The sequence below is a fragment of the Pyrus communis genome, chromosome 7 (assembly GCF_963583255.1).
Source record: "Pyrus communis chromosome 7, drPyrComm1.1, whole genome shotgun sequence".
NCBI classification, from domain to species: domain Eukaryota; kingdom Viridiplantae; phylum Streptophyta; class Magnoliopsida; order Rosales; family Rosaceae; genus Pyrus; species Pyrus communis.
Window position 1 is genome coordinate 9674997 of NC_084809.1, and position 19386 is coordinate 9694382.

The following is a 19386-nucleotide window of genomic DNA, read 5'->3' on the forward strand; positions in this document are numbered from 1 at the left end:
TGATGCGATGTGCATTGCTGCTTGATTGTCACAGTGAAGAGACATAGGTTGCGGGTGAGGAAACCCTAGATCCGAGAGTAAAGTTTTGAGCCAAGTGAGTTCACATGCCGTTAATGCCATAGCACGATATTCTGCCTCTGCACTTGAGCGTGCAACCACACTTTGTTTCTTGCTCTTCCAGGTGACAAGATTACCCCCTACGAATGTGCAAAAACCAGTGATAGACTTGCGATCGAGAGAGTTCCCTGCCCAATCTGCATCTGTATATCCCGAGATCTGAGTATGACCATTATTGCGCATGAGGATCCCTCTACCAATGGAACCCTTCAGATAGCGAAGCACACGGTGAACAATCTTCATGTGATCTGTGTTTGGAGCATGCATGAACTGACTAACAAGGCTCACATCATATGATATATCAGGACGAGTGATAGTTAGGTAAATAAGCTTGCCAACCAATCTTTGATAATACTCTATATTAGGAATGAGATCACCATGAGACTCCATCTTCAAGTTGCTATTCAAAGGTGTCCGAGCAGGTTTACAATCTGTCATGTTTGCCTCATGAAGAAGATCAATGATGTACTTGCGCTGATTTAGAAAATAGCCCTTGTGGGAATGTGCCACCTCGATTCCTAAGAAATATTTAAGAGTGCCGAGATCTTTGATAGCAAATTTGTGATTGAGATATTGTTTAAGAGCACTAATCTCAGAAACATTATCACCTGTAACAATTAGGTCATCGGCATAAATAAGCACCACAAGTTTACCAGATTTGCCCGATCGCACAAATAGGGAGGAATCAGCATTGCTCCGAGAGAAACCAACTCCCTCTAGGACATGACTGAGCTTGGCATACCATGCTCGGGGACTTTGCTTGAGGCCATAAATGGCTTTATGAAGTCTGCACACCAGGTCTGGATTGTTTGATTGAGGATGACCCGGAGGAATTTTCATGAAAACTTCTTCTTCTAGTTCCCCATGTAAAAAGGCATTTTTAACATCCATTTGAAAGAGAGGCCATGTATTGTTAATGGCAACAGATAACAGCACCCTCACTGTATTCATCTTTGCCACAGGTGCAAAGGTCTCTTTGTAATCTACTCCATAAGTCTGAGTAAATCCACGAGCAACCAATCGAGCCTTGTGTCTTTCAATCGTGCCATCTGAATGGAACTTGATCTTGTACACCCAACGACTTCCTACAACCTTCTTTCCTTTAGGAAGCTTCATGATGGTCCAGGTGTTGTTTTCGTGAAGAGCTTGAAGCTCTTTTGCCATAGCAGCTCTCCATTCGCTATGTAATTTAGCTTCTTGAAAGCTTTGAGGTTCATAGGTCTCAGTAACTGTATTGAGGAATGCAGCAAATGAAGGTGACACTTTGCTGTAATTAATAACAGAAGTTAAGGGATGCCTGACATTGTAAGTTACATAATCATTTAACTTGGACGAGAGTCTCCTCTCACGGGAAGGATTTCGATGAACTGTGGGAGGTTGAACCACTAGTAGTTGAGCAGTCTCTTGGTTGGAAGGACTTCTTGAGGGTTCAGATAAGATAAGTTCATCAGGTGCCACTGGTGGTGTGTTCTGCAGGTTGTGAGACTGAGAATGGACCTCATTCAGTGTTTGGTCCCTTATGACACCCGTTGCGTCTTCTTTACATGGATATGGTATTGGAAACAAGTCAAGCATGTTCTCCCCCTCTTGAGAGTGGTCCAGAGGTTGAGTGAAGTAGGGCATTGGTTCCTCAAATCTTACATCTCTTGAAACAACCATTTTCCTAGTTGCGGGATTGTAACATTTGTAACCCTTTTGAGTGGAAGAGTAGCCCAAGAAAACACATTTGGCAGCCCGTGGTTCTAGCTTGTCACGTTTTTGTGCTTGAATGTGAACAAAGCATGTACATCCGAACACTCGTAAGTATGACAAATCGATTTGTCTGCCTTTTAGGATCTCATAGGGTGATTTAAATTTCAAAACCTTACTGGGCAATCTATTGATAAGATATGCAGCAGTAAGAACACCTTGAGACCAGAATTTTTTCGGCACATTCGAGTGAAACATCAGGGCCCTAGTTTTTTCAAGTAGGTCTCTATTCTTCCTTTCTGCTACCCCGTTTTGTTGGGGTGTTCCAACACAAATGGTTTGATGTAGTATGCCATGTGTGCTTAGATAATGAGACATGTTATGGGACATATATTCGGAGCCATTATCTGATCGTAAAACATGAATATTTGAAGCAAATTGAGTGTTTACAAGTCTATGAAAATCTTGAAAAAACTTCCAACACTTCATTTTTAAATTTCAAAAGATATAACCAAGTTATCCTTGTGAAATCATCCACAAAGGTTACAAAGTATTTGTATCTGTCAAAGGACTCTAGAACTGGTCCCCAAACATCGGAATGCACGATTTCAAAATGGTTACTAGCCCTAGATAGAGAGGAGGTGAAAGGTAATCTAGTGAATTTAGAAAAATGACACACATCACAAGAACTTGTAACCTTGCACAGGTTTGGAAACAAAAAGGATAGGACTTTATCAGAAGGATGTGCAAGGCGTCAGTGCCAAAGTTGTTGTTCTTGAATCAGGCTTGAGGTGACTTGGAAAGCCTTGGGAGTTTGAACATGCTGGAAAAGATAGTAAAGGCCGTTTAGAAAAAAACCTTCACCAATCATCTTCTTGGTGGTGATATCCTGAAAAATCACAGTTTTTTGAGAGAAGATGGCAGTACAATTTAGTGAGTTTGTGATTTTTCCAATAGATAAAAGCTGAAAAGGGAATGAAGGAACATATAGGGCCTCAGACTCGACATTACTAGAGATCAAATGTATTTTTCCTTTCCCTACAACCATGGCACCCTTGCCATTAGCAACTGACACTTGGGATGGACGTGAAAGTTTTTTAAAATCATACAGATGTGTGGACTTGTTGGTCATATGATCAGTGGCTCCTGAATCTATAATCCAATAATCATGCATATTACCTATTTTAAGAGCAGTTGAGAAGGATCGTAAGATACCTGGAATATCTTGTTGTGTCACGCCTTCTTTCCTAGCCAAAAAACCAGCAAACTGCCCAAGTAGAGCAGCTGGTTTGTTGTCAACATGACTGGTTGATCCTTCATTCTCCCCACCACCTTGTTTCTTGTGAAGGAAGGCAGCAAATTCATTTATCAGCATGGCCGGATTAGAGGTGAACATCTGTGCTTCCTCGGAATGAGAGGTCATGGTATGATTTGCCTTGGGTGATGAGTTGTGTGCTCCTCTAATGAAGCTCTTGTTGCTGTCCCTCGAATGCTTGGGCCTTAGTTCAGGATGGAGAATCCAGCAATGATCTCGTGTATGTCCACCATTATCACAATAGCTACACTTCACAGTGGGTTTCTTTCCTTTATATCTCCTCTCTTCACTAGCCTTGTGATTTGAGAAATATACCCTAGATTCTGGTATATTTGACTTTAATTCCACAGTCATGATTTTTCTGCGAGTTTCTTCCCTTTGGATAGTGGCACACACACTTGAGAAGGAAGGCAGTTCAGGATTCATGAGAACATGACTCCTGAGATCTTCGTATTCAGAGCTCAAACTTGCTAGAAGCTGAAAGATTTTATCTTCCTCAGCTCTCTTGATCAACACGGCAGCGTCAATGGTGTGTGGCCGATAAACATTCAACTCATTCCACATGGTGGTCAACTTGCCAAGATGATGCACAAACGAGTTCCCTTCCTGTTGTAGACTAGCAATATCCTTCTTTAGCTGGAACACTCGAGCTGCGTTATTCTGATTTCCATACATCTCTTTGAGATTTTTCCAGAGAACGTATGAAGATTCTGCATAACTGAAGATTTCTGCAATCTTTCGATCCATAGAGTTGAGCAACCATGACATGACCAGCTGGTCCTTGCACAGCCAATCATTGTAATCGGATGAGGACACATCAGGTGCTGGAATCACGCCATTAACATAACCAAGCTTCGATCGTCCTCCTAACGCAAGGGAGACAGCTCTCTCCCACGGGAGATAGTTGAACTCATTTAGTAGGACCAAACTAAGACGTTGATTTGGATTGATATCAACATCTAGATGAGATGAAGAAGACGCAGCATGCGAGTTTACTTCTTCGCCATGCGCGGAGCTCTCTTCAGCCATGATGGAGAAGAAAGAGAAACAGGAAGACGGTACTCAGAAGCAGGTCGATAGAGATCACTGCTCTGATACCATATTGAATTTTGAATGTCTATGTTTTGTATATGTGAAACCAAGTACAAGGAAAGCTCATATAAATGAGCGGAAGAAAAAGAAAGAGAAACAAAAGCCGAAAACAAAAAACAAAGCAGAAAACATGGAAGCAGAAAACATGGAAGAAAACATGGAAAAGTAAAGCAGCAGAAAACATGGAAGAAAACATGGAAAAGTAAAGCAGCCCTAGAACTTCTTCCAATACTTCTCTAACTGAGAAGGGTAGAGTTACAACTCCATATGCACCCGGTTTTCCATATAAACAGCATATGTGATCAGATAAGTAATCTAGTACGCTCAAATCGTGCTCCACAACAATTACATAGCTGAAAAATACAAGGAAAATGACTATTACTTGAACATGCATGGTGAAAATATAGAAGGAAAAAGATCCTGCAAATATATAATCAATGAATTTGAGGCAGTAAGATGGATACGAAAACAAAACTGTCAGGCCTGATCAAAGAACGTATAACTCTTGCTGCTTTGAGCCTTTGCTTCACGTCAAGATAACTTGAAGGTTCATCAAACATATATATATCTGCACTCTGCATGGCAGAAACAGCAATGGCAAACCTCTGAAGCTCCCCAACAGATAATTCGCCAACATTGCCATCCAGAACCATGTATAACTCAAGATCAATGCAGAGTTCTTCCATCATCCCCCTCTCATCTTTCTGTTTTAGAATCTCCCCTACACTGCCTTCAGTTACTTTTGGAATGTGGTCCACGTATTGGGGCTTTATAATGGCCTGTTTAAGGAAAGACAAGATTTATAATTGTTGAAGAAACCTTATTATTGCACACATGAGCATAAAAGAGAGGACATCACACGAGCATGAAAATCGAAAGTCACCTTCAACTTATCTTGCAAGAGACGAATAAAATAACTTTGCAGCTCTGATCCTTGAAAGTAAGTCAAGATTTCTTGCCAATCTGGAGGATTCTGATAAGGATCAAAGATATATAGTCTTTAAAAAGAACTAACACATCAACTAAACTTAAGAAAAGTTATCATATACTTAGCAGAAAAGAAAGTATTACATTGAAACGACCCAAATTTGGTTTCAAACTGCCTGACAAAATTTTGAGGGCAGTTGACTTCCCAATGCCATTAGTTCCGACCAAACCAAGAACTTCCCCTGGCCTAGGGACCGGTAACCTGTAGGTTGAAGTTGTGTAGGATTTATATTCTACCATCTTAAAACACTAAACATGAAACTGATCGAAGTTCCTGACAAAGTTACAAGAAACCAACTGACTGAGACTGACCTGTGTAACTTAAATGGTTAGGCCCATAACGGTGGGTTGTTTCTTTGTCCAATGCCTTGGGCAAGTTGATGATTTGAATTGCTTTAAACGGGCATTTCGACATGATCACATGATGAGCCAGACTCAAAAGAATGCCTCTTCAACACAATCAGAGAAGATAAACAAAAAGGAGGAAGCTACAACCAAACCAAATACTATCATTACATATGTCAACACAGATACCACAACCAGTGCACAATTCTTCAGAGATAGAAGCGCTCTTGGACGTTGGTGTAACCTCAATACACTTTTTGCCTGCAAATTTGAGGGACAAGAAAAATGTAAAGCGGCTCAGGTAAATAGTATTCAGGCAGTCACTGCATATGATTCAGATAAGGGGAAAAAAAGAAGAAGTTACAGTACCAACATGTACGGGCGGACAATTGCATTTGTTAGGCTTGCATTTGTGAGTGTTCAGAATTGCTATGCGGGTAGACCGGTTTGCCATCTAAAATTCAAACAAATTGTTTATGACTGGCCAGATAGGTATAAATCAAATGATACCGACTAGGGATGGGCAACGGTTATAGTGGGCGGGTAACCACAGTTATTTATCCATAATCGTTTATGTTCATACCCGCATAACTGTTTACCCGTTAGGTAATTATATAAACGGTTATACCTATAACCATAACTGTTTATAAACGGTTATCCATACCTATATGTTGTGCCTTGGCCCGTTCGTTAGTGCGGAACCGAGATTCAGATTACAACCTCACTAAAATCACACACAGTTGAACAAAATAAAATACAAGAAATAAAGACACCGAGAAATTTACGAGGTTCGGCAAAAAACTGTCTATGTCCTCGGAGAGATATTGTTCTTCACTATGAGAAAAACAGTACAAGTTACACATGAGTTAAATCGACATAACCCAATCCCATATCCCTTGTACACCCACTCACAGAATTTTCCCAAGAGCCTCACTCTACCCCAAGAATTCTTTCACTAGAGACCTTTCACTCTAGCTCTCTTGATTTCTCTCACCCGTACCCATGGTAGAGCCAAATGCTCTCACCATCTCTTTGGATGCTCTCACAAAAGGAATGCTCAAAAACAAATGGTGCCCTTCCTTCTCTTTCACATCTCTCGGCTGCACCCTTCATTCCCTTTAAAAAACAACCAAATACAAATAAAATAATAAGGCTACTTGCTAGCCTTTTCCTTTTCTCCTCAAAACAAGGAAAGCAACAATGATTTTGTCCACCTTATTATTTTATTAGCCGAAAGTAAAGGATGTGAGTTGGCCACTTAGCCACATATTCCAACAATCTCCACCTTGGCCAAGTTCCAAAATCCATTGGCCTTACGTACCAGCATGCACACTCTGAATCAACCTCGTTGGTCCTGTTCCGATTCAGTCACTGCCAATGCATGTGCAGCTGCTGCAAGCAAAAAAAAACATTTAGCTTCAGACAGGATCTCGACACATCCTCGTCTCCTCCAGCAGGTTTTCCTCCTCTTCATTGTCTGCAACTTGGAAACTTGTCAGTGCACCCATTTCCAGCAACACCCGTCGAGCCAGACAAACATTCCTCACACTTCTCATTCTTCAGGACCATCTCATCACCTGTAAATCTCATAGCTCCACCTGCTGCAAAACCCCTGCAACACTTGAGACTATACATCACCAGGAGATGTGTTGCTTCGAGTACCTAGAGGGCATACTCGAAGTCTTCCGCCACAAACTTGCTAACCCGGCCTTGCACCCGTAGCACTGTGGACCCTTGCCTCCGGAACCGGATCCGAACCTGCTGTCTCTCTCAGATCCTCTTTCCAATTTTCTTCCACGATTTCAACCTTGAATAGCTTAAGCAGTCTTGTGCCCACCATCATCCATGGTCTCTTGTGTGTATCATTCCACACCAAAGAAGCTTGCACCTGCTCCAAACTTACTATTTCTTTCCTTGCAGTAAAGTTTCACAAGGTTCTCGTACAAATCTAAAAGTGAGGTAAGAAGAAAGAGGCTTTTGTCTTCTTCCTCAACATCAACTTTAGCAGTTGATCCAAGCATCCCTAAACACGGTTTCCATTTCTTCAGGCTTCCATTACTCTCCTTTACCAAGAGCAAAATCACCTCCCCCTTTAAACTGCTCAATTGAAAATTCCATGGTGAACAACAAATCTGGACCTCCAACGAACCAAAGCCCCCCAACGATGCTCTGATACCAATTGTTGTGCCTTGGCCCGTTCGTTAGTGCGGAACCGAGATTCAGATTACAACCTCACCAAAATCACACACAGTTGAACAAAATAAAATACAAGAAATAAAGACACCGAGAAATTTACGAGGTTCGGCAAAAAACTGCCTACGTCCTCGGAGAGATATTGCTCTTCACTATGAGAAAAACAGTACAAGTTACACATGAGTTAAATCGACATAACCCAATCCCATATCCCTTGTACACTCACTCACAGAATTTTCCCAAGAGCCTCACTCTACCCCAAGAGTTCTTTCACTAGAGACCTTTCACTCTAACTCTTTTGATTTCTCTCACCCGTACCCATGGTAGAGCCAAATGCTCTCACCATCTCTTTAGATGCTCTCACAAAAGGAATGCTCAAAAACAAATGGTGCCCTTCCTTCTCTTTCACATCTCTCGGCTGCACCCTTCATTCCCTTTAAAAAACAACCAAATACAAATAAAATAATAAGGCTACTTGCTAACCTTTTCCTTTTCTCCTCAAAACAAGGAAAGCAACAATGATTTTGTCCACCTTATTATTTTATTAGCCGAAAGTAAAGGATGTGAGTTGGCCACTTGGCCACATATTCCAACACTATAACCGTGTACCCATTTAACCATAATCATTTACCTGTTTACTCGTTTTTGAACTCGTTTATCCTTTTTTTACCCATTTTTTCACTTGTCTACATGTTTTTTTTTAACAACTTAAAAATTACAAAAGAAAAATTTTCCAAAACTAAACACTTTCGAACACATTCAATGACAAACTATCATCGACTTGTTATAACCGCAAATAATACCTATATAACCGTATAACCTAACAGTAAATGTTTTGATATATTAAAAGCCATATAAAAAAAAAAACTCACGAACTGAATTAAAAGCCCAACTAACAGTAAATATTTTTTTCCAAATTTACCACTGACAGAACCTAACCAAGCCTGTTCACTGTCTTTGCCTTTTTCTGTCGCATATGGGGCTTTTCGTGTTGCCTCATTTTCCACACCCACCACTATCAGTTAGTTTTTTTTTTTTTTTTTTTTTTTTTTTTTTTTTTAATTTTTTGTTGTTGTTTTGTGTATGTGTGTTTGTGTCTGTCTTTTCAAAGTTCCTGAGTAATTGTAGGTTCTGTCAGGGTAAATTTGAAAATAAATATTTACGCTATCAAATCTTTTTACTTTATTTTATATATATATATATATATAATCTCGAACACTTGCGATAATTTTTTTTTGTAAATGTTTACATATATTAAGTTAAATAGGTAAATGGATATCTGTATAACCGTGGGTAATACCCATAACCGATAGATACCCGTTATAAACGTGGATAATACCCATAATCGCCCATTTAAATTTCACGGATAAATGGTTATACTCATAACTGTTTATTTGTTTAAACGGTTACTCATAACCGTAACCGTAAACTTTAAGTGGGCGGGTAACCGCAGTTACCCAAATCCATGGGTATTTTACCCATCCCTTATAACAACAGTAACAGACTCGTCAAACTCCTAAACTACTTATTAAGGGACTGTTTGGCATCCTTCTTGGACGCTTTTTTGTTTCTGAAAACATTGATTACTAAGTAATTTAGCTACATTCGTCAATTTTGAAAACTATAAACTATTGTCAAATTGAATACCAAATAACCCCTAAACACTACAAAGAACTTATAAACAATAAGAAACTCCTAGAAACAGTGGAAAAATTATCATCCAATAACCGAAACTACTAGACTTGCAGCGCGCTAAATCTCAACAAGTAAAAGGCTCAGATCATAAACAACAATCGCAACCGGAATTGCAACCAAAAAGTGGTTTTCAATTTCAAACCGAACCAAACAATGCCTGTAGCACTAGAAACATACAAATATACAGAAAAGATGGAATATTAAGTCTGTTAAGCACAATTCTTTGAGAGAGAGCTTGAAGAGGAGTTTACCGGACGAAGTCTGAGAGTTGCTTCGGTGGCCGACCGAGCTCCAATGGCGCAGTTCAACCAAGGATGGTGAGCTCAGGGATGACAGAATGAGAGAGGAGGACTAGACTAAGTATTTATTTGGTCAATATCTTGGCGTACAAGTTTTGGACAATCTTCTCCTTATTCAACCTCAATTTAGACTTCAGTTTCTGTTAAAAACTTCTATGTGGGATTTGTTGGGTTAGTAAATTTCGATAAGTTAAATACTAGCACAAAATACGTAAGTTAAGAGTCTCGTATCTATTGTCATCTGATGACCAAGAATACATAATCATTCACGGTTAGATTCAATATCAAATATTGAAATCAAACGGCAAGTGACCATGCATTCTTTTACTGCGAAGTGACCAAGAGAACATTTGTGGATAAATTAATAAGCTGAATTGTAGCAACGTCTTTAGATAATAGCCTAAGTTGCATTTTTGTCTTATTCATGCAACGATGTTGGGGTTAGAATTCGGGTTTAACTACACAATAAGTCAACAAAAATTAAGTATCGATACTGCCATTCATAAAAGTTGAACCTGAGATTTTACACTTTGATTTTGAAAATAATCGCTAAACTGCAATACTATTGTCAAGTTGCAATTTCATCTTTAGAGTCCCCTTCTCTTAAGGATAGATGGTTAGCAATGCCCCACCCTTGAATTTGATATTAGAGTTGAAATATAATTTAGCTTTAGTTGTCTTCAAAAAAGGCCTCTCGTTACTAGGTCATTTCCGTTAGTATTAAAAACATTTTGTTCTAAGAAACGTTGAAATTTCATCACAATAAATAGTTTCGAATCGTTGAAGCTTGTTACATAATAAAACCCACAACTAATCCCTATTTTTACCCAAAAAAAAAAAAAAAAAACTTTAACGAAAAGCTCCTGATACTGTTCACTTTAACGAAAAATCATATTTTTCCACTAAAAAATCAGTCCTAATACTATTCACTTTTACCTTTTATTTTATTTTTATCGTTAAAACTCAAGATTTTCAAGTCATTTTCATTAGTTTTCCTAAAAAACAAAATAAAAAAGAATAAGATTCTCCCCCCTCTACTCCCCTCCTCTCTCCTATTTTTCTCTCTCTATAGAAAAATCAACACAAGATGTTGACGTTGCTTAATTATAAGTATTCAAATAGGATACTAGAGAGAGAAAATTGGAAGGAAGAGAATCCGGATCCAGAAAATGAGAACCCTTTGGATAAAGGCGCTGATTATATAACCAAAATTAAATATAAGGCTCGTTTGAGAAGTATTTTTAAATGACTAAAAGCGCTTTTAGAAAAAATGTTTACCAAACCTTAGTAAAAATGCAAGTTAATCCTCCAAAAGCACTTGAAGTAAGAGCCATGTCGAACTACAATGTCATTTGGTGAAAATTAAAACGTATTAAACTGGTTTTAAGCACCCCAAAAAGGAACATCCACATTTTGAGACTGTGAGACCAAAAACTGAATAACTGCAAGCACATTATATGTGCATATTTGACTCGAGTAGCAAAAATATCTAAAGGCCTGGAAACAAACATCACCCTCTTCAACAGACAAAAACGCAAAGTTGATCTGAAACTCCGCCGAGATTCCATAATATTCGGCCAAAAACGCAAAGTTGATCTGAAACACCAGTGAAATTATCAAGATGGCGAAGAAACATGAAATCAACAGGGTAATGAATGACGTATGGTAATATTTGTACCCAAATAAAAGAGAATGAAGCACAGTAAAATACCATCATATGGGTTAATCAATCATCCAGGTAATAATAGGACCCAGCAGCTTTTTGTTCCCTGTCCTTCGTCGACTCCAATTTGTTGATTCTTGGGCGATAGTTGGTCGGGTCACGCCTAAATGTGATATCAAGATGCTGCACGCATGCATCATTTTGAAAAAATCAATGAAGAGAGCAAAATTAAATTCTTATCATCACACACTAATATAGTTAGAGGCCAAAACAATAGAGTAAAACGACGAAGTTGCAACACTTACGGATAAGAAGAGATTCATCCCCGTTAACAATGACTGCGGAGCATTTGCAGTACAATCAATTGATGCCTGCCCCTCATAGACAATAACTCTATCTGCCAAGTAGGTGGCCATGATAAAGTCATGTTCAACGATGAATGCCGTTTTCTTAGCATGTAGGATGAACCTCTTTATGACTTTGGATGCAACAATACGCTGCTCAGAATCAAGATACGCACTCGGTTCATCTATAAGATATATATCTGCAGGCTGCATTAAGTATATAGAGACGTAGATTAGAATGTATCCGTGATAGCTGATTTGCATGCATTTTCACCAGTTAGAACAACGAAAGACTATAACTCAGCCTTCCCAGTGAAACAATAAAAATAAAAATGAGTGAATCTGTTATGGTGAACTAATCACTAGATTTACAACGTTAAATTGAAGGCAAAGGATAAACAAATATTTGGCAAGAGAAAAAAAAATTATTTCAAGGTTTTAGAGCACAAGCATAGGAATGACAGATGGTCATGATATATGCCAAACGTGTTCAAGGACCAAAAATATAAAACAAAATGGCAGGGACCACACTTAGCAGACTACAACACAATCCTGATTCCTGTATCCCTTCCTTTTTTCCAAAAATTTGCAAGGCGCCTGGCACTCCCCACTCCCGTAGGTTAGACATCAAAATAACATTTGTTTTTTTTATCCTCATCCCATCTTCCAAACTCAGATAGACAATTCCTGCCTGCTCAGATGCATCCAAGGCAACGAATAGAAGGGAAACATAAAGTGTTGAAAAGGATTCATTCGGACAACACAAAGGCCCATTTTATTAATCACATGGGAACCCTATCTCTCCCTTCTTACTCTATACTCGCAAGACTGATAATAAGGAAAAAGTAAACACAACTTCTAATTTTCAGAAGCAGGAAATGAAAAGAAATATATAGCCAGTTGAACCTTGTGACCTTTCACCAAGTATTTCAACTAAACTACCAAACCATCTGTTGAAAAACAAGAATCTATGAAAACAATCAATGCTTACGGAGATTATTCAGGCTTCTCAAATTCATAACCAAGACATATAAAAAAGCTTACCGCATCAACGTGATTGAAGCAACCCAGCAGAACAACATTACTTTTACTAATTCAATGATTTATGTCAAGAATAACAATAATTTACCTTCCCGAGGCATAGGCATAATGCAACCCTCTGCAACTCTCCACCAGAGAGATTCAGAACTTCTTGATCCATTAATTGTTCAATAAGAAGAGGCTTCATCACATCTGACATGAATTGGGGATGAGTATATGAATCACGAATTTTTGAATGTAACAAGGCTCTGACAGTGGATGGAAACTTTGGACTGATTTTCTGGGGCTTGTAAGAAACATTGAATTCAGGTATCTCCACATCAGAATCTTCTACAGAATCAGGTTTCAATAGACCAGCCTGAAAATTGGGCAATATGCTAACTCAACATCTGAAGCTGCAAAGTAACTATGACTGAAGAAAAAGAAGATGAAAAATAAAGAATACCAGCATACGGATGAATGTTGTCTTCCCTGTTCCATTCTCTCCCAGCATTACAATAATCTGAGAATCAGTAAATTCACCTTCAACCGCACGAAGCCTGAAGTTTCCCTGAGTTTTAGTCATTGATGGATATTTATATCGTGCATATGTCTCAATTTCCTCAGCACTTTCTTGTGGAGTCTCAGCAACCTGGTAAAGACAACAAAGTAAATCACAAAGCAATTATAAGTCAAGGGAGTCTTTCTTTTTTCCCAGTTACAAGTCAAAAGAGCATTTCATGGATAAAATTTATAATCTTGCCTTGAAGGTCAGAGATTCATCCCGGAACCTAAGATTTTCTGTAGGAACGAATCCAGCCAAGAAGATGTTGATTCCTTCTCTAACTGAGAAAGGAAGAGTTACAACTCCATATGCACCCGGTTTCCCATATAAACAGCAAATGAAGTCTGATAAGTAATCCAAGACACTAAGATCATGCTCCACAACAATTACATAGCTGGAAAATATAAGAAAATATGACTATTAGCTAAATATGCATTAAGACAATCAAGAAATGGAATCCAAAAAAACCATGCAATTCAATTTTGAGAAAATAAGAGAAAATACAAAATTAACCTATTAGGCCTGAGTAAAGATCGGACAACTTGGGCAGCTTTAAGCCTTTGTTTGACATCAAGATAACTTGAAGGTTCGTCAAACATATATATCTCTGCATGCTGTATGGCAACGACAGCAATGGCGAATCTTTGAAGCTCCCCACCAGATAAATCCCCTACCTTACGCTCTATAACCTGGTTCAGCTCAAGGTCAGCACATAATTTTTCCTTCATATCCCTCTCATCTTTCTGACTGAGCACCTCCCCAACATTCCCTTGAACTGCTTTTGGAATGTGATCAACATACTGAGGCTTTATAATGGCCTGTTAAGTAAAAAGAATATTATGCAAATTAGCAAGAACAAATATAATATAAGACAATATAATGATTAGAGACAACAAAAGATGGCCAAAATATACCCATGATAGAACACACAAAATTATATTCATTTAAATGCTAAACTTTTAGTACGAAAGATTATGGGCATCAAAATCAAATGTTACCTTCAAATTATCTTCCAGGATACGGGTAAAAAAATTCTGCAACTCAGATCCTCGAAAGTAGGTCAAGATTTCCTGCCAATCTGGAGGATTCTGCAAAAATAAAAAATAAAAAACCATCAAGATAAGATAATCGAAGAATGTACCAAACATATTTGAAACATAATAAACTTGTCAACGAAGGGGAATTTCTGTAAGGAGCTTTACTTTGAAACGACCTAAATTTGGTTTCAACTTTCCACCCAAAACTTTGAGGGCAGTTGACTTCCCAATGCCGTTCGTTCCAACCAAACCAAGAACTTGACCTGGCCTTGGGACTGGTAACCTGAAATTGCAAAATTTATGTTATCCCAAACCGCATAAATGCAAAAGCAATCACTTCCCGGTAATGTCGTGAAGAGCTAACCTATGTAGCTTGAAAGTGTTAGGCCCATAGCGATGGGTTGTATCTTTGTCTAAATCCTTTGGCAAGTTAATGATTTGGATTGCTTCAAATGGGCATTTCTGCATCATCAGATGGTATAGAGTCCAATTAATGCCTTTAAAACACAACTCTTGCAGATAAACAGGCAAATGACAATAACAGCATTTCTTACACACCTTAACACAAATACCACATCCAATGCACAATTCTTCTGAGATGAAAGCAATCTTGGATGCAGGGGTAACCTCGACACATAGTTTACCTGCACATAGACTGATTAGTAGTGTGTGTGTTTGTAGCACTATAGGAAAACAACATAAATATATTAAGTCCACATAAAAATAAAGATAATAAAAAAGCAGCTCATTCACAAAAAAGCAAACACAGTCGCTATGATAATGCATAACAGGAACTTGCCAACAGAAACATTAAATCCATTTGAAGCCACCTCATTATATGCAAGAGCTCATGCCTGTATTTTTAGTAACCTTCAATAGAAGCTTTCCTTGATTTTATAAACCAATAATCTCTTTTTATGGCAAGCTTTGAGCATAATTAAATTTCTGAGTGTTTCTCCTTGCAGGAGGCATTCGTTACCTTTATCTCCTTTTATTTACTTAATATAATCATCGAGTCATTCTCCCGTCACAAGTAGCTTCCACGACCATTTGAACACAAATAATACGTTTCAAGATACATACCAATTTGCATGATAAAAAAAACAGCTGACAAATCCAAGTTATCAAGAACTGCGCATCACAATTCACTTTTGTTTTCGACAAAACCAAACAAACCATTATCTGAGTAATCTAATGAGTCCTGATACTTATTTCTTTTATGAAGAGCGACAGACATGTATACACATATTATTACACGACACTAATGGAAATTATATAAGTAAGAAGGGGTTACTGTAACATACCAGTGATGACAACAGGACAGCTCCTCTTGCATTCCTGGCGGCACTTCTTGGGTTTGCATCTGTCTGAGCTCACTATAGCTATACGGGTCAAACGGTCTGTCATCTCCTAATCTTCTTCTGTCCATCCACAGATCAAATTAAGCAAAGGATCAAATGCACACAGACTGAGCAAGAATCAAACTCCTGGCGTTGATGGGATGAAAAATATTTAAAATTGGACAAAACTAAATCCAGAGAAAGCTGGCTAGTTTGATAATTTTGCAATCCAATCCAACCTATTATCCGCACCCAAAGCTGAGAAGCAAACCAACAGCTCAAACCATTCGCCTGAATATGTCTGCCGGTATAAAAATAAAAAATAAAAAAATCCCCAACAGCATGAATTTCAACATCTCTAAAAACCCAATCCCTAATTTCACCAAAATCCCCTATAATCACAAATTCACAATCACGTCCCCTCCTTTAATATTTAAAAAAAAAAAAAAAAAAAAACCCAAATATCACAATAAAAAGATGATTCTTTTAAACTCAAAAGCAGATTCTTTTGCTCAAATCTCAATCGCAAGCTAAAGAAATACCTGTTTGACAATAGATGAGAAAATGGAGGAGAAACTTGAGTCGGATCAGCTGGCGGCTGCAAGCAGAGAAGGGGTGGAAAATACACTGAACAGTTACGGAGAACAACGAAGGGCATCAAAATGCGGTGGCGGTGGAGGCTGAGACTGAAAAATGGAAGCTAAGAAAGAGAGAGGATAGAGGGTGAGTGACCGTTAAGAGTAGGGAGGGGCAGGTGTGGAAATTGCGCGATAGTTAGACAAGGGACGGAAGGGCCTCTCTGTTCTCCTCACACACCCAGAACTTTTACCTTTCCGATTAATACCCTCATGAAGTTACTTAAATTCTCAATTGTAACCCTAACACACTCATATCACCAACCGTCATCTCAAAATCATACCATATGGTCATACCTTACTTTTATTTACATTCATTGAAGAGCACAATGCTAAGGAACTATTTTAAAATGAGACTTTTCAGCCATTTAGTACTACGGTCTAATGATATTCTTTTTCACTTGTAAATGAGAGGTCTTAGGTTTGATTCTCGTCGAAGACGAATTTGAACCACATCATTGCTAGCCCATTGTGAGCTCTGTGCTGAGTTTAACGTCAATTCTCATGTCAATATTATAAAACGTTGTGCAAAAAATTAGTTTAGTACAAGAATAATCTTCTAGGATGATCATCATTAACGTTGTCATTTTACATTTTTCACTTGTAAATGAGAGGTCTTAGATTCGATTCTTGTCGAAGACGAATTTGAACCATATCATTACTAGCCCATTGTAAGCTCTGTGCTGAGTTTAACGTCAATTCTCATGTCAATATTATAAAACGTTGTGCAAAAAATTAGTTTAGTACAAGAATAATCTTCTAGGATGATCATCATTAACGTTGTCATTTTACATTTTTCACTTGTAAATGAGAGGTCTTAGATTCGATTCTTGTCGAAGATGAATAAGCAGGAATAATTAAAGGCAAAATTTGATAGGACGGTTACGCCACTCTCATTTGCAGTGATACTTTGTATATTGAGAGATTATACGAGTGAGACCTGTTCTACCTGACTATTTAGTTGGTCAGGCTACCTACCCAAGTTTCTCTCTATTGTATAGCCATTGGGCTTCCATCTTAATTTGCTAAAAGCTCAAGGAGAGGATAATCGAATACACAGTGGAGTTGTAATTCTAATAGTTAAGTCTGTTTAACCCTGTATTTGAATTATTGTGTTGATTCTCTTTCTCCAAAATCGCTTGTATAAAAACGCACAATAGCATAGGTTTGTGGGACGTTTTATAGGAGTCAATGCTACAACATAAAAGCTTTGAGATTTTCTTTTAAAACAGATATTAAAGTTAATAGAAATAATTGAAATAATGTAGATTTTGAGTGAAAAATAAATGGTAAAACCCTAACACCCTAACAATTCATATGGAAATCTTAAAAAATAATGAATTTATGCCTTCCCTTGCCTTCAATCAAATCCATCCCTAAATTTTTGAAAGTTTGACAAAAGAAAGTAGCCGTTATATTTTTTTCCAATATTAGACAAATTTACCACCCTAAGCCTTCGTGATTGAATTCGAAATATTCAAACGGATCTATGAACACCTAATATATATTGGAAACAAAATCACTCAGAAATATGTGATTTCCTCGAAAATTTGAGAAGCAAAATCTTTTGGTTAGATTGTAAAGAATCTGTGGTAATATCTAAATATGATTTCCAATAATCCAACGAGATGTGCAGCTTGCAGGTTTTTGAGAAGAAGATGCCCTCAAGATTGTGTTTTGGCCCCCTATTTTCCCTCCTCCAATCCAGAGAGATTTGCTTGTGTTCATAAGATCTTTGGTGCCGGCAACATTACCAAAATGTTAGAGGTAAACAATTAATTAAGATATTGCTCATCATTAATTAAGTAGCATTTGTCCTAAACTGCGGCGAGGTTGGGATTTGAACTCGGATGCATGAGGAGAGAACATCTGCTCTAGCCAATGCCGCTACACTCATGCATGTTCATCACGCGGAGGAAGACTTTCTTATGGCCAATTGCATAAAACCTTCTTTTTTTATCGGTGGAATAAGAGAAATTCGACCTAGGGACCTTTCTAAACATGTATACGAGAAACGTATACATGTATTTTCCTCACTACCTTAACTCCAAAGTTTTGTCGAAAATATAGAAATAATTGATATCCTTGTTCTTATTTTTCGGATATACTAGTGTACCGAATTTGTTTATAATCATAAATAATCGTCGAATAGTATTGTGAATGCAGCAACTTCCAGTCCATTTAAGAGAAGCAGCAGCAGACTCCATGTTTTACGAGGCATCGTTACGCGTTGAAGACCCAGTTTATGGATGTGTTAGAATTATTTCTCAGCTGCAACACCATATATTGGAGGCTCAATCCGAGATACTCAAGACAAACGGTCAAATAGCATCCTACATTGCACAACAGCAACTGCAGCAGCAGCAGCAAAATGTTGTTCATGGTGCAAGTTACCAGCAAGACATGCAGATCAGTGAATATTTGGGGGTTGGCTCGGACGTGCAAACTTTAGCAAATGACTCTTACTTTCATCCATAAAGATGGGCAAATCTTTACAGACTTCAGCTATGCCAGTTAGCGAGGGTAGTGTGCCAACCACTTGCATTTAAGTTCAAATTCTTCTCCCTAGGGATTAGAATAGCATAGAATATCGTTTTTGTCAGAACAAATGGATGAGCTTATTTTGTTTAGTCCAATGATTGATAAAATTTGTTTTAGATAAATAAAGAATTTTATTATTATAATTTTAGTTTTCCAGACAAATGATGAATTTTATTAAATTTGAATAAAAACGTTTACATTAGATCCCGAGGTATTACTGATACAAAATGCTAAGGTGAGATTATGAGTAAAATAGTTTATACTAACTAATCACTCTCAAAGTATTTGATCCACAATTTCTTTTATTAAATATGAGCATATTTTCTCTATTAATTCGTTTTCAAAAACCCGAAAGCAAGCGCACAATATTGGTCAAGAAGATTTGAAAATGTTGAGATTAGTCTTCTAATCGTGTTTATTAACGATGAACTAATTGGATTTGAAAAAAAAATACTATCTTCAGTTGAAATGTTGAATGGTACTTTCTTCTGAGTGCAAAAGCAATTTCC

At 37.9% G+C, this 19386-nt stretch overlaps 2 protein-coding genes and 1 pseudogene across 3 annotated transcripts; 1 reads left to right on the forward strand and 2 right to left on the reverse strand.

Annotated features, from left to right (window-relative positions):
- Window positions 1–5999, reverse strand: part of LOC137740829 (ABC transporter E family member 2-like) — a 12786-nt pseudogene extending 6787 nt beyond the window's left edge.
- Window positions 6000–11022: 5023 nt separating this feature from the next.
- Window positions 11023–16586, reverse strand: LOC137739250 (ABC transporter E family member 2-like). Of its 2 annotated transcripts, none has more exons than XM_068478807.1 (13): window positions 16244–16586; window positions 15666–15779; window positions 14920–15005; window positions 14726–14823; window positions 14527–14644; window positions 14323–14412; window positions 13838–14142; window positions 13523–13718; window positions 13226–13411; window positions 12869–13138; window positions 11701–11946; window positions 11444–11578; window positions 11023–11328 (listed from the first exon to the last, which is right to left on the reverse strand). In XM_068478807.1, exons 2-12 carry the CDS (start codon window positions 15766–15768, stop codon window positions 11459–11461), a joined length of 1818 nt encoding a protein of 605 aa, XP_068334908.1. In that variant the 5' UTR covers window positions 15769–15779; window positions 16244–16586; the 3' UTR covers window positions 11023–11328; window positions 11444–11458. The 2 variants fall into 2 exon arrangements, with proteins under 2 accessions (XP_068334908.1, XP_068334907.1); XM_068478806.1 differs by having other exon boundaries at window positions 15666–15782.
- A 1297-nt stretch (window positions 16587–17883) lies between these two features.
- On the forward strand, window positions 17884–19280 carry LOC137741090 (LOB domain-containing protein 24-like). The gene is made up of 2 exons (XM_068480896.1): window positions 17884–18103; window positions 18503–19280. The coding sequence occupies exons 1-2, from the start codon at window positions 17942–17944 to the stop codon at window positions 18812–18814; spliced, it is 474 nt and encodes a 157-aa protein (XP_068336997.1). The 5' UTR covers window positions 17884–17941; the 3' UTR covers window positions 18815–19280.
- The last annotated feature ends 106 nt before the right edge of the window (window positions 19281–19386 follow it).

Bases quoted from the DNA above. Each gene is read 5' to 3' on its own strand.
- LOC137739250 (XM_068478807.1), bottom strand. From the start codon at position 15,768: ATGACAGACCGTTTGACCCGTATAGCTATAGTGAGCTCAGACAGATGC. The intron at 15,006-15,665 runs GTATGTTACAGT...GTCTATGTGCAG, and splicing joins CTGTCCTGTTGTCATCACTG to GTAAACTATGTGTCGAGGTT. The intron at 14,143-14,322 runs GTAACATTTGAT...TTTACTTAACAG, and splicing joins TCCTGGAAGATAATTTGAAG to GCCATTATAAAGCCTCAGTA.
- LOC137741090 (XM_068480896.1), top strand. From the start codon at position 17,942: ATGATTTCCAATAATCCAACGAGATGTGCAGCTTGCAGGTTTTTGAGA. The intron at 18,104-18,502 runs GTAAACAATTAA...TTGTGAATGCAG, and splicing joins ACATTACCAAAATGTTAGAG to CAACTTCCAGTCCATTTAAG.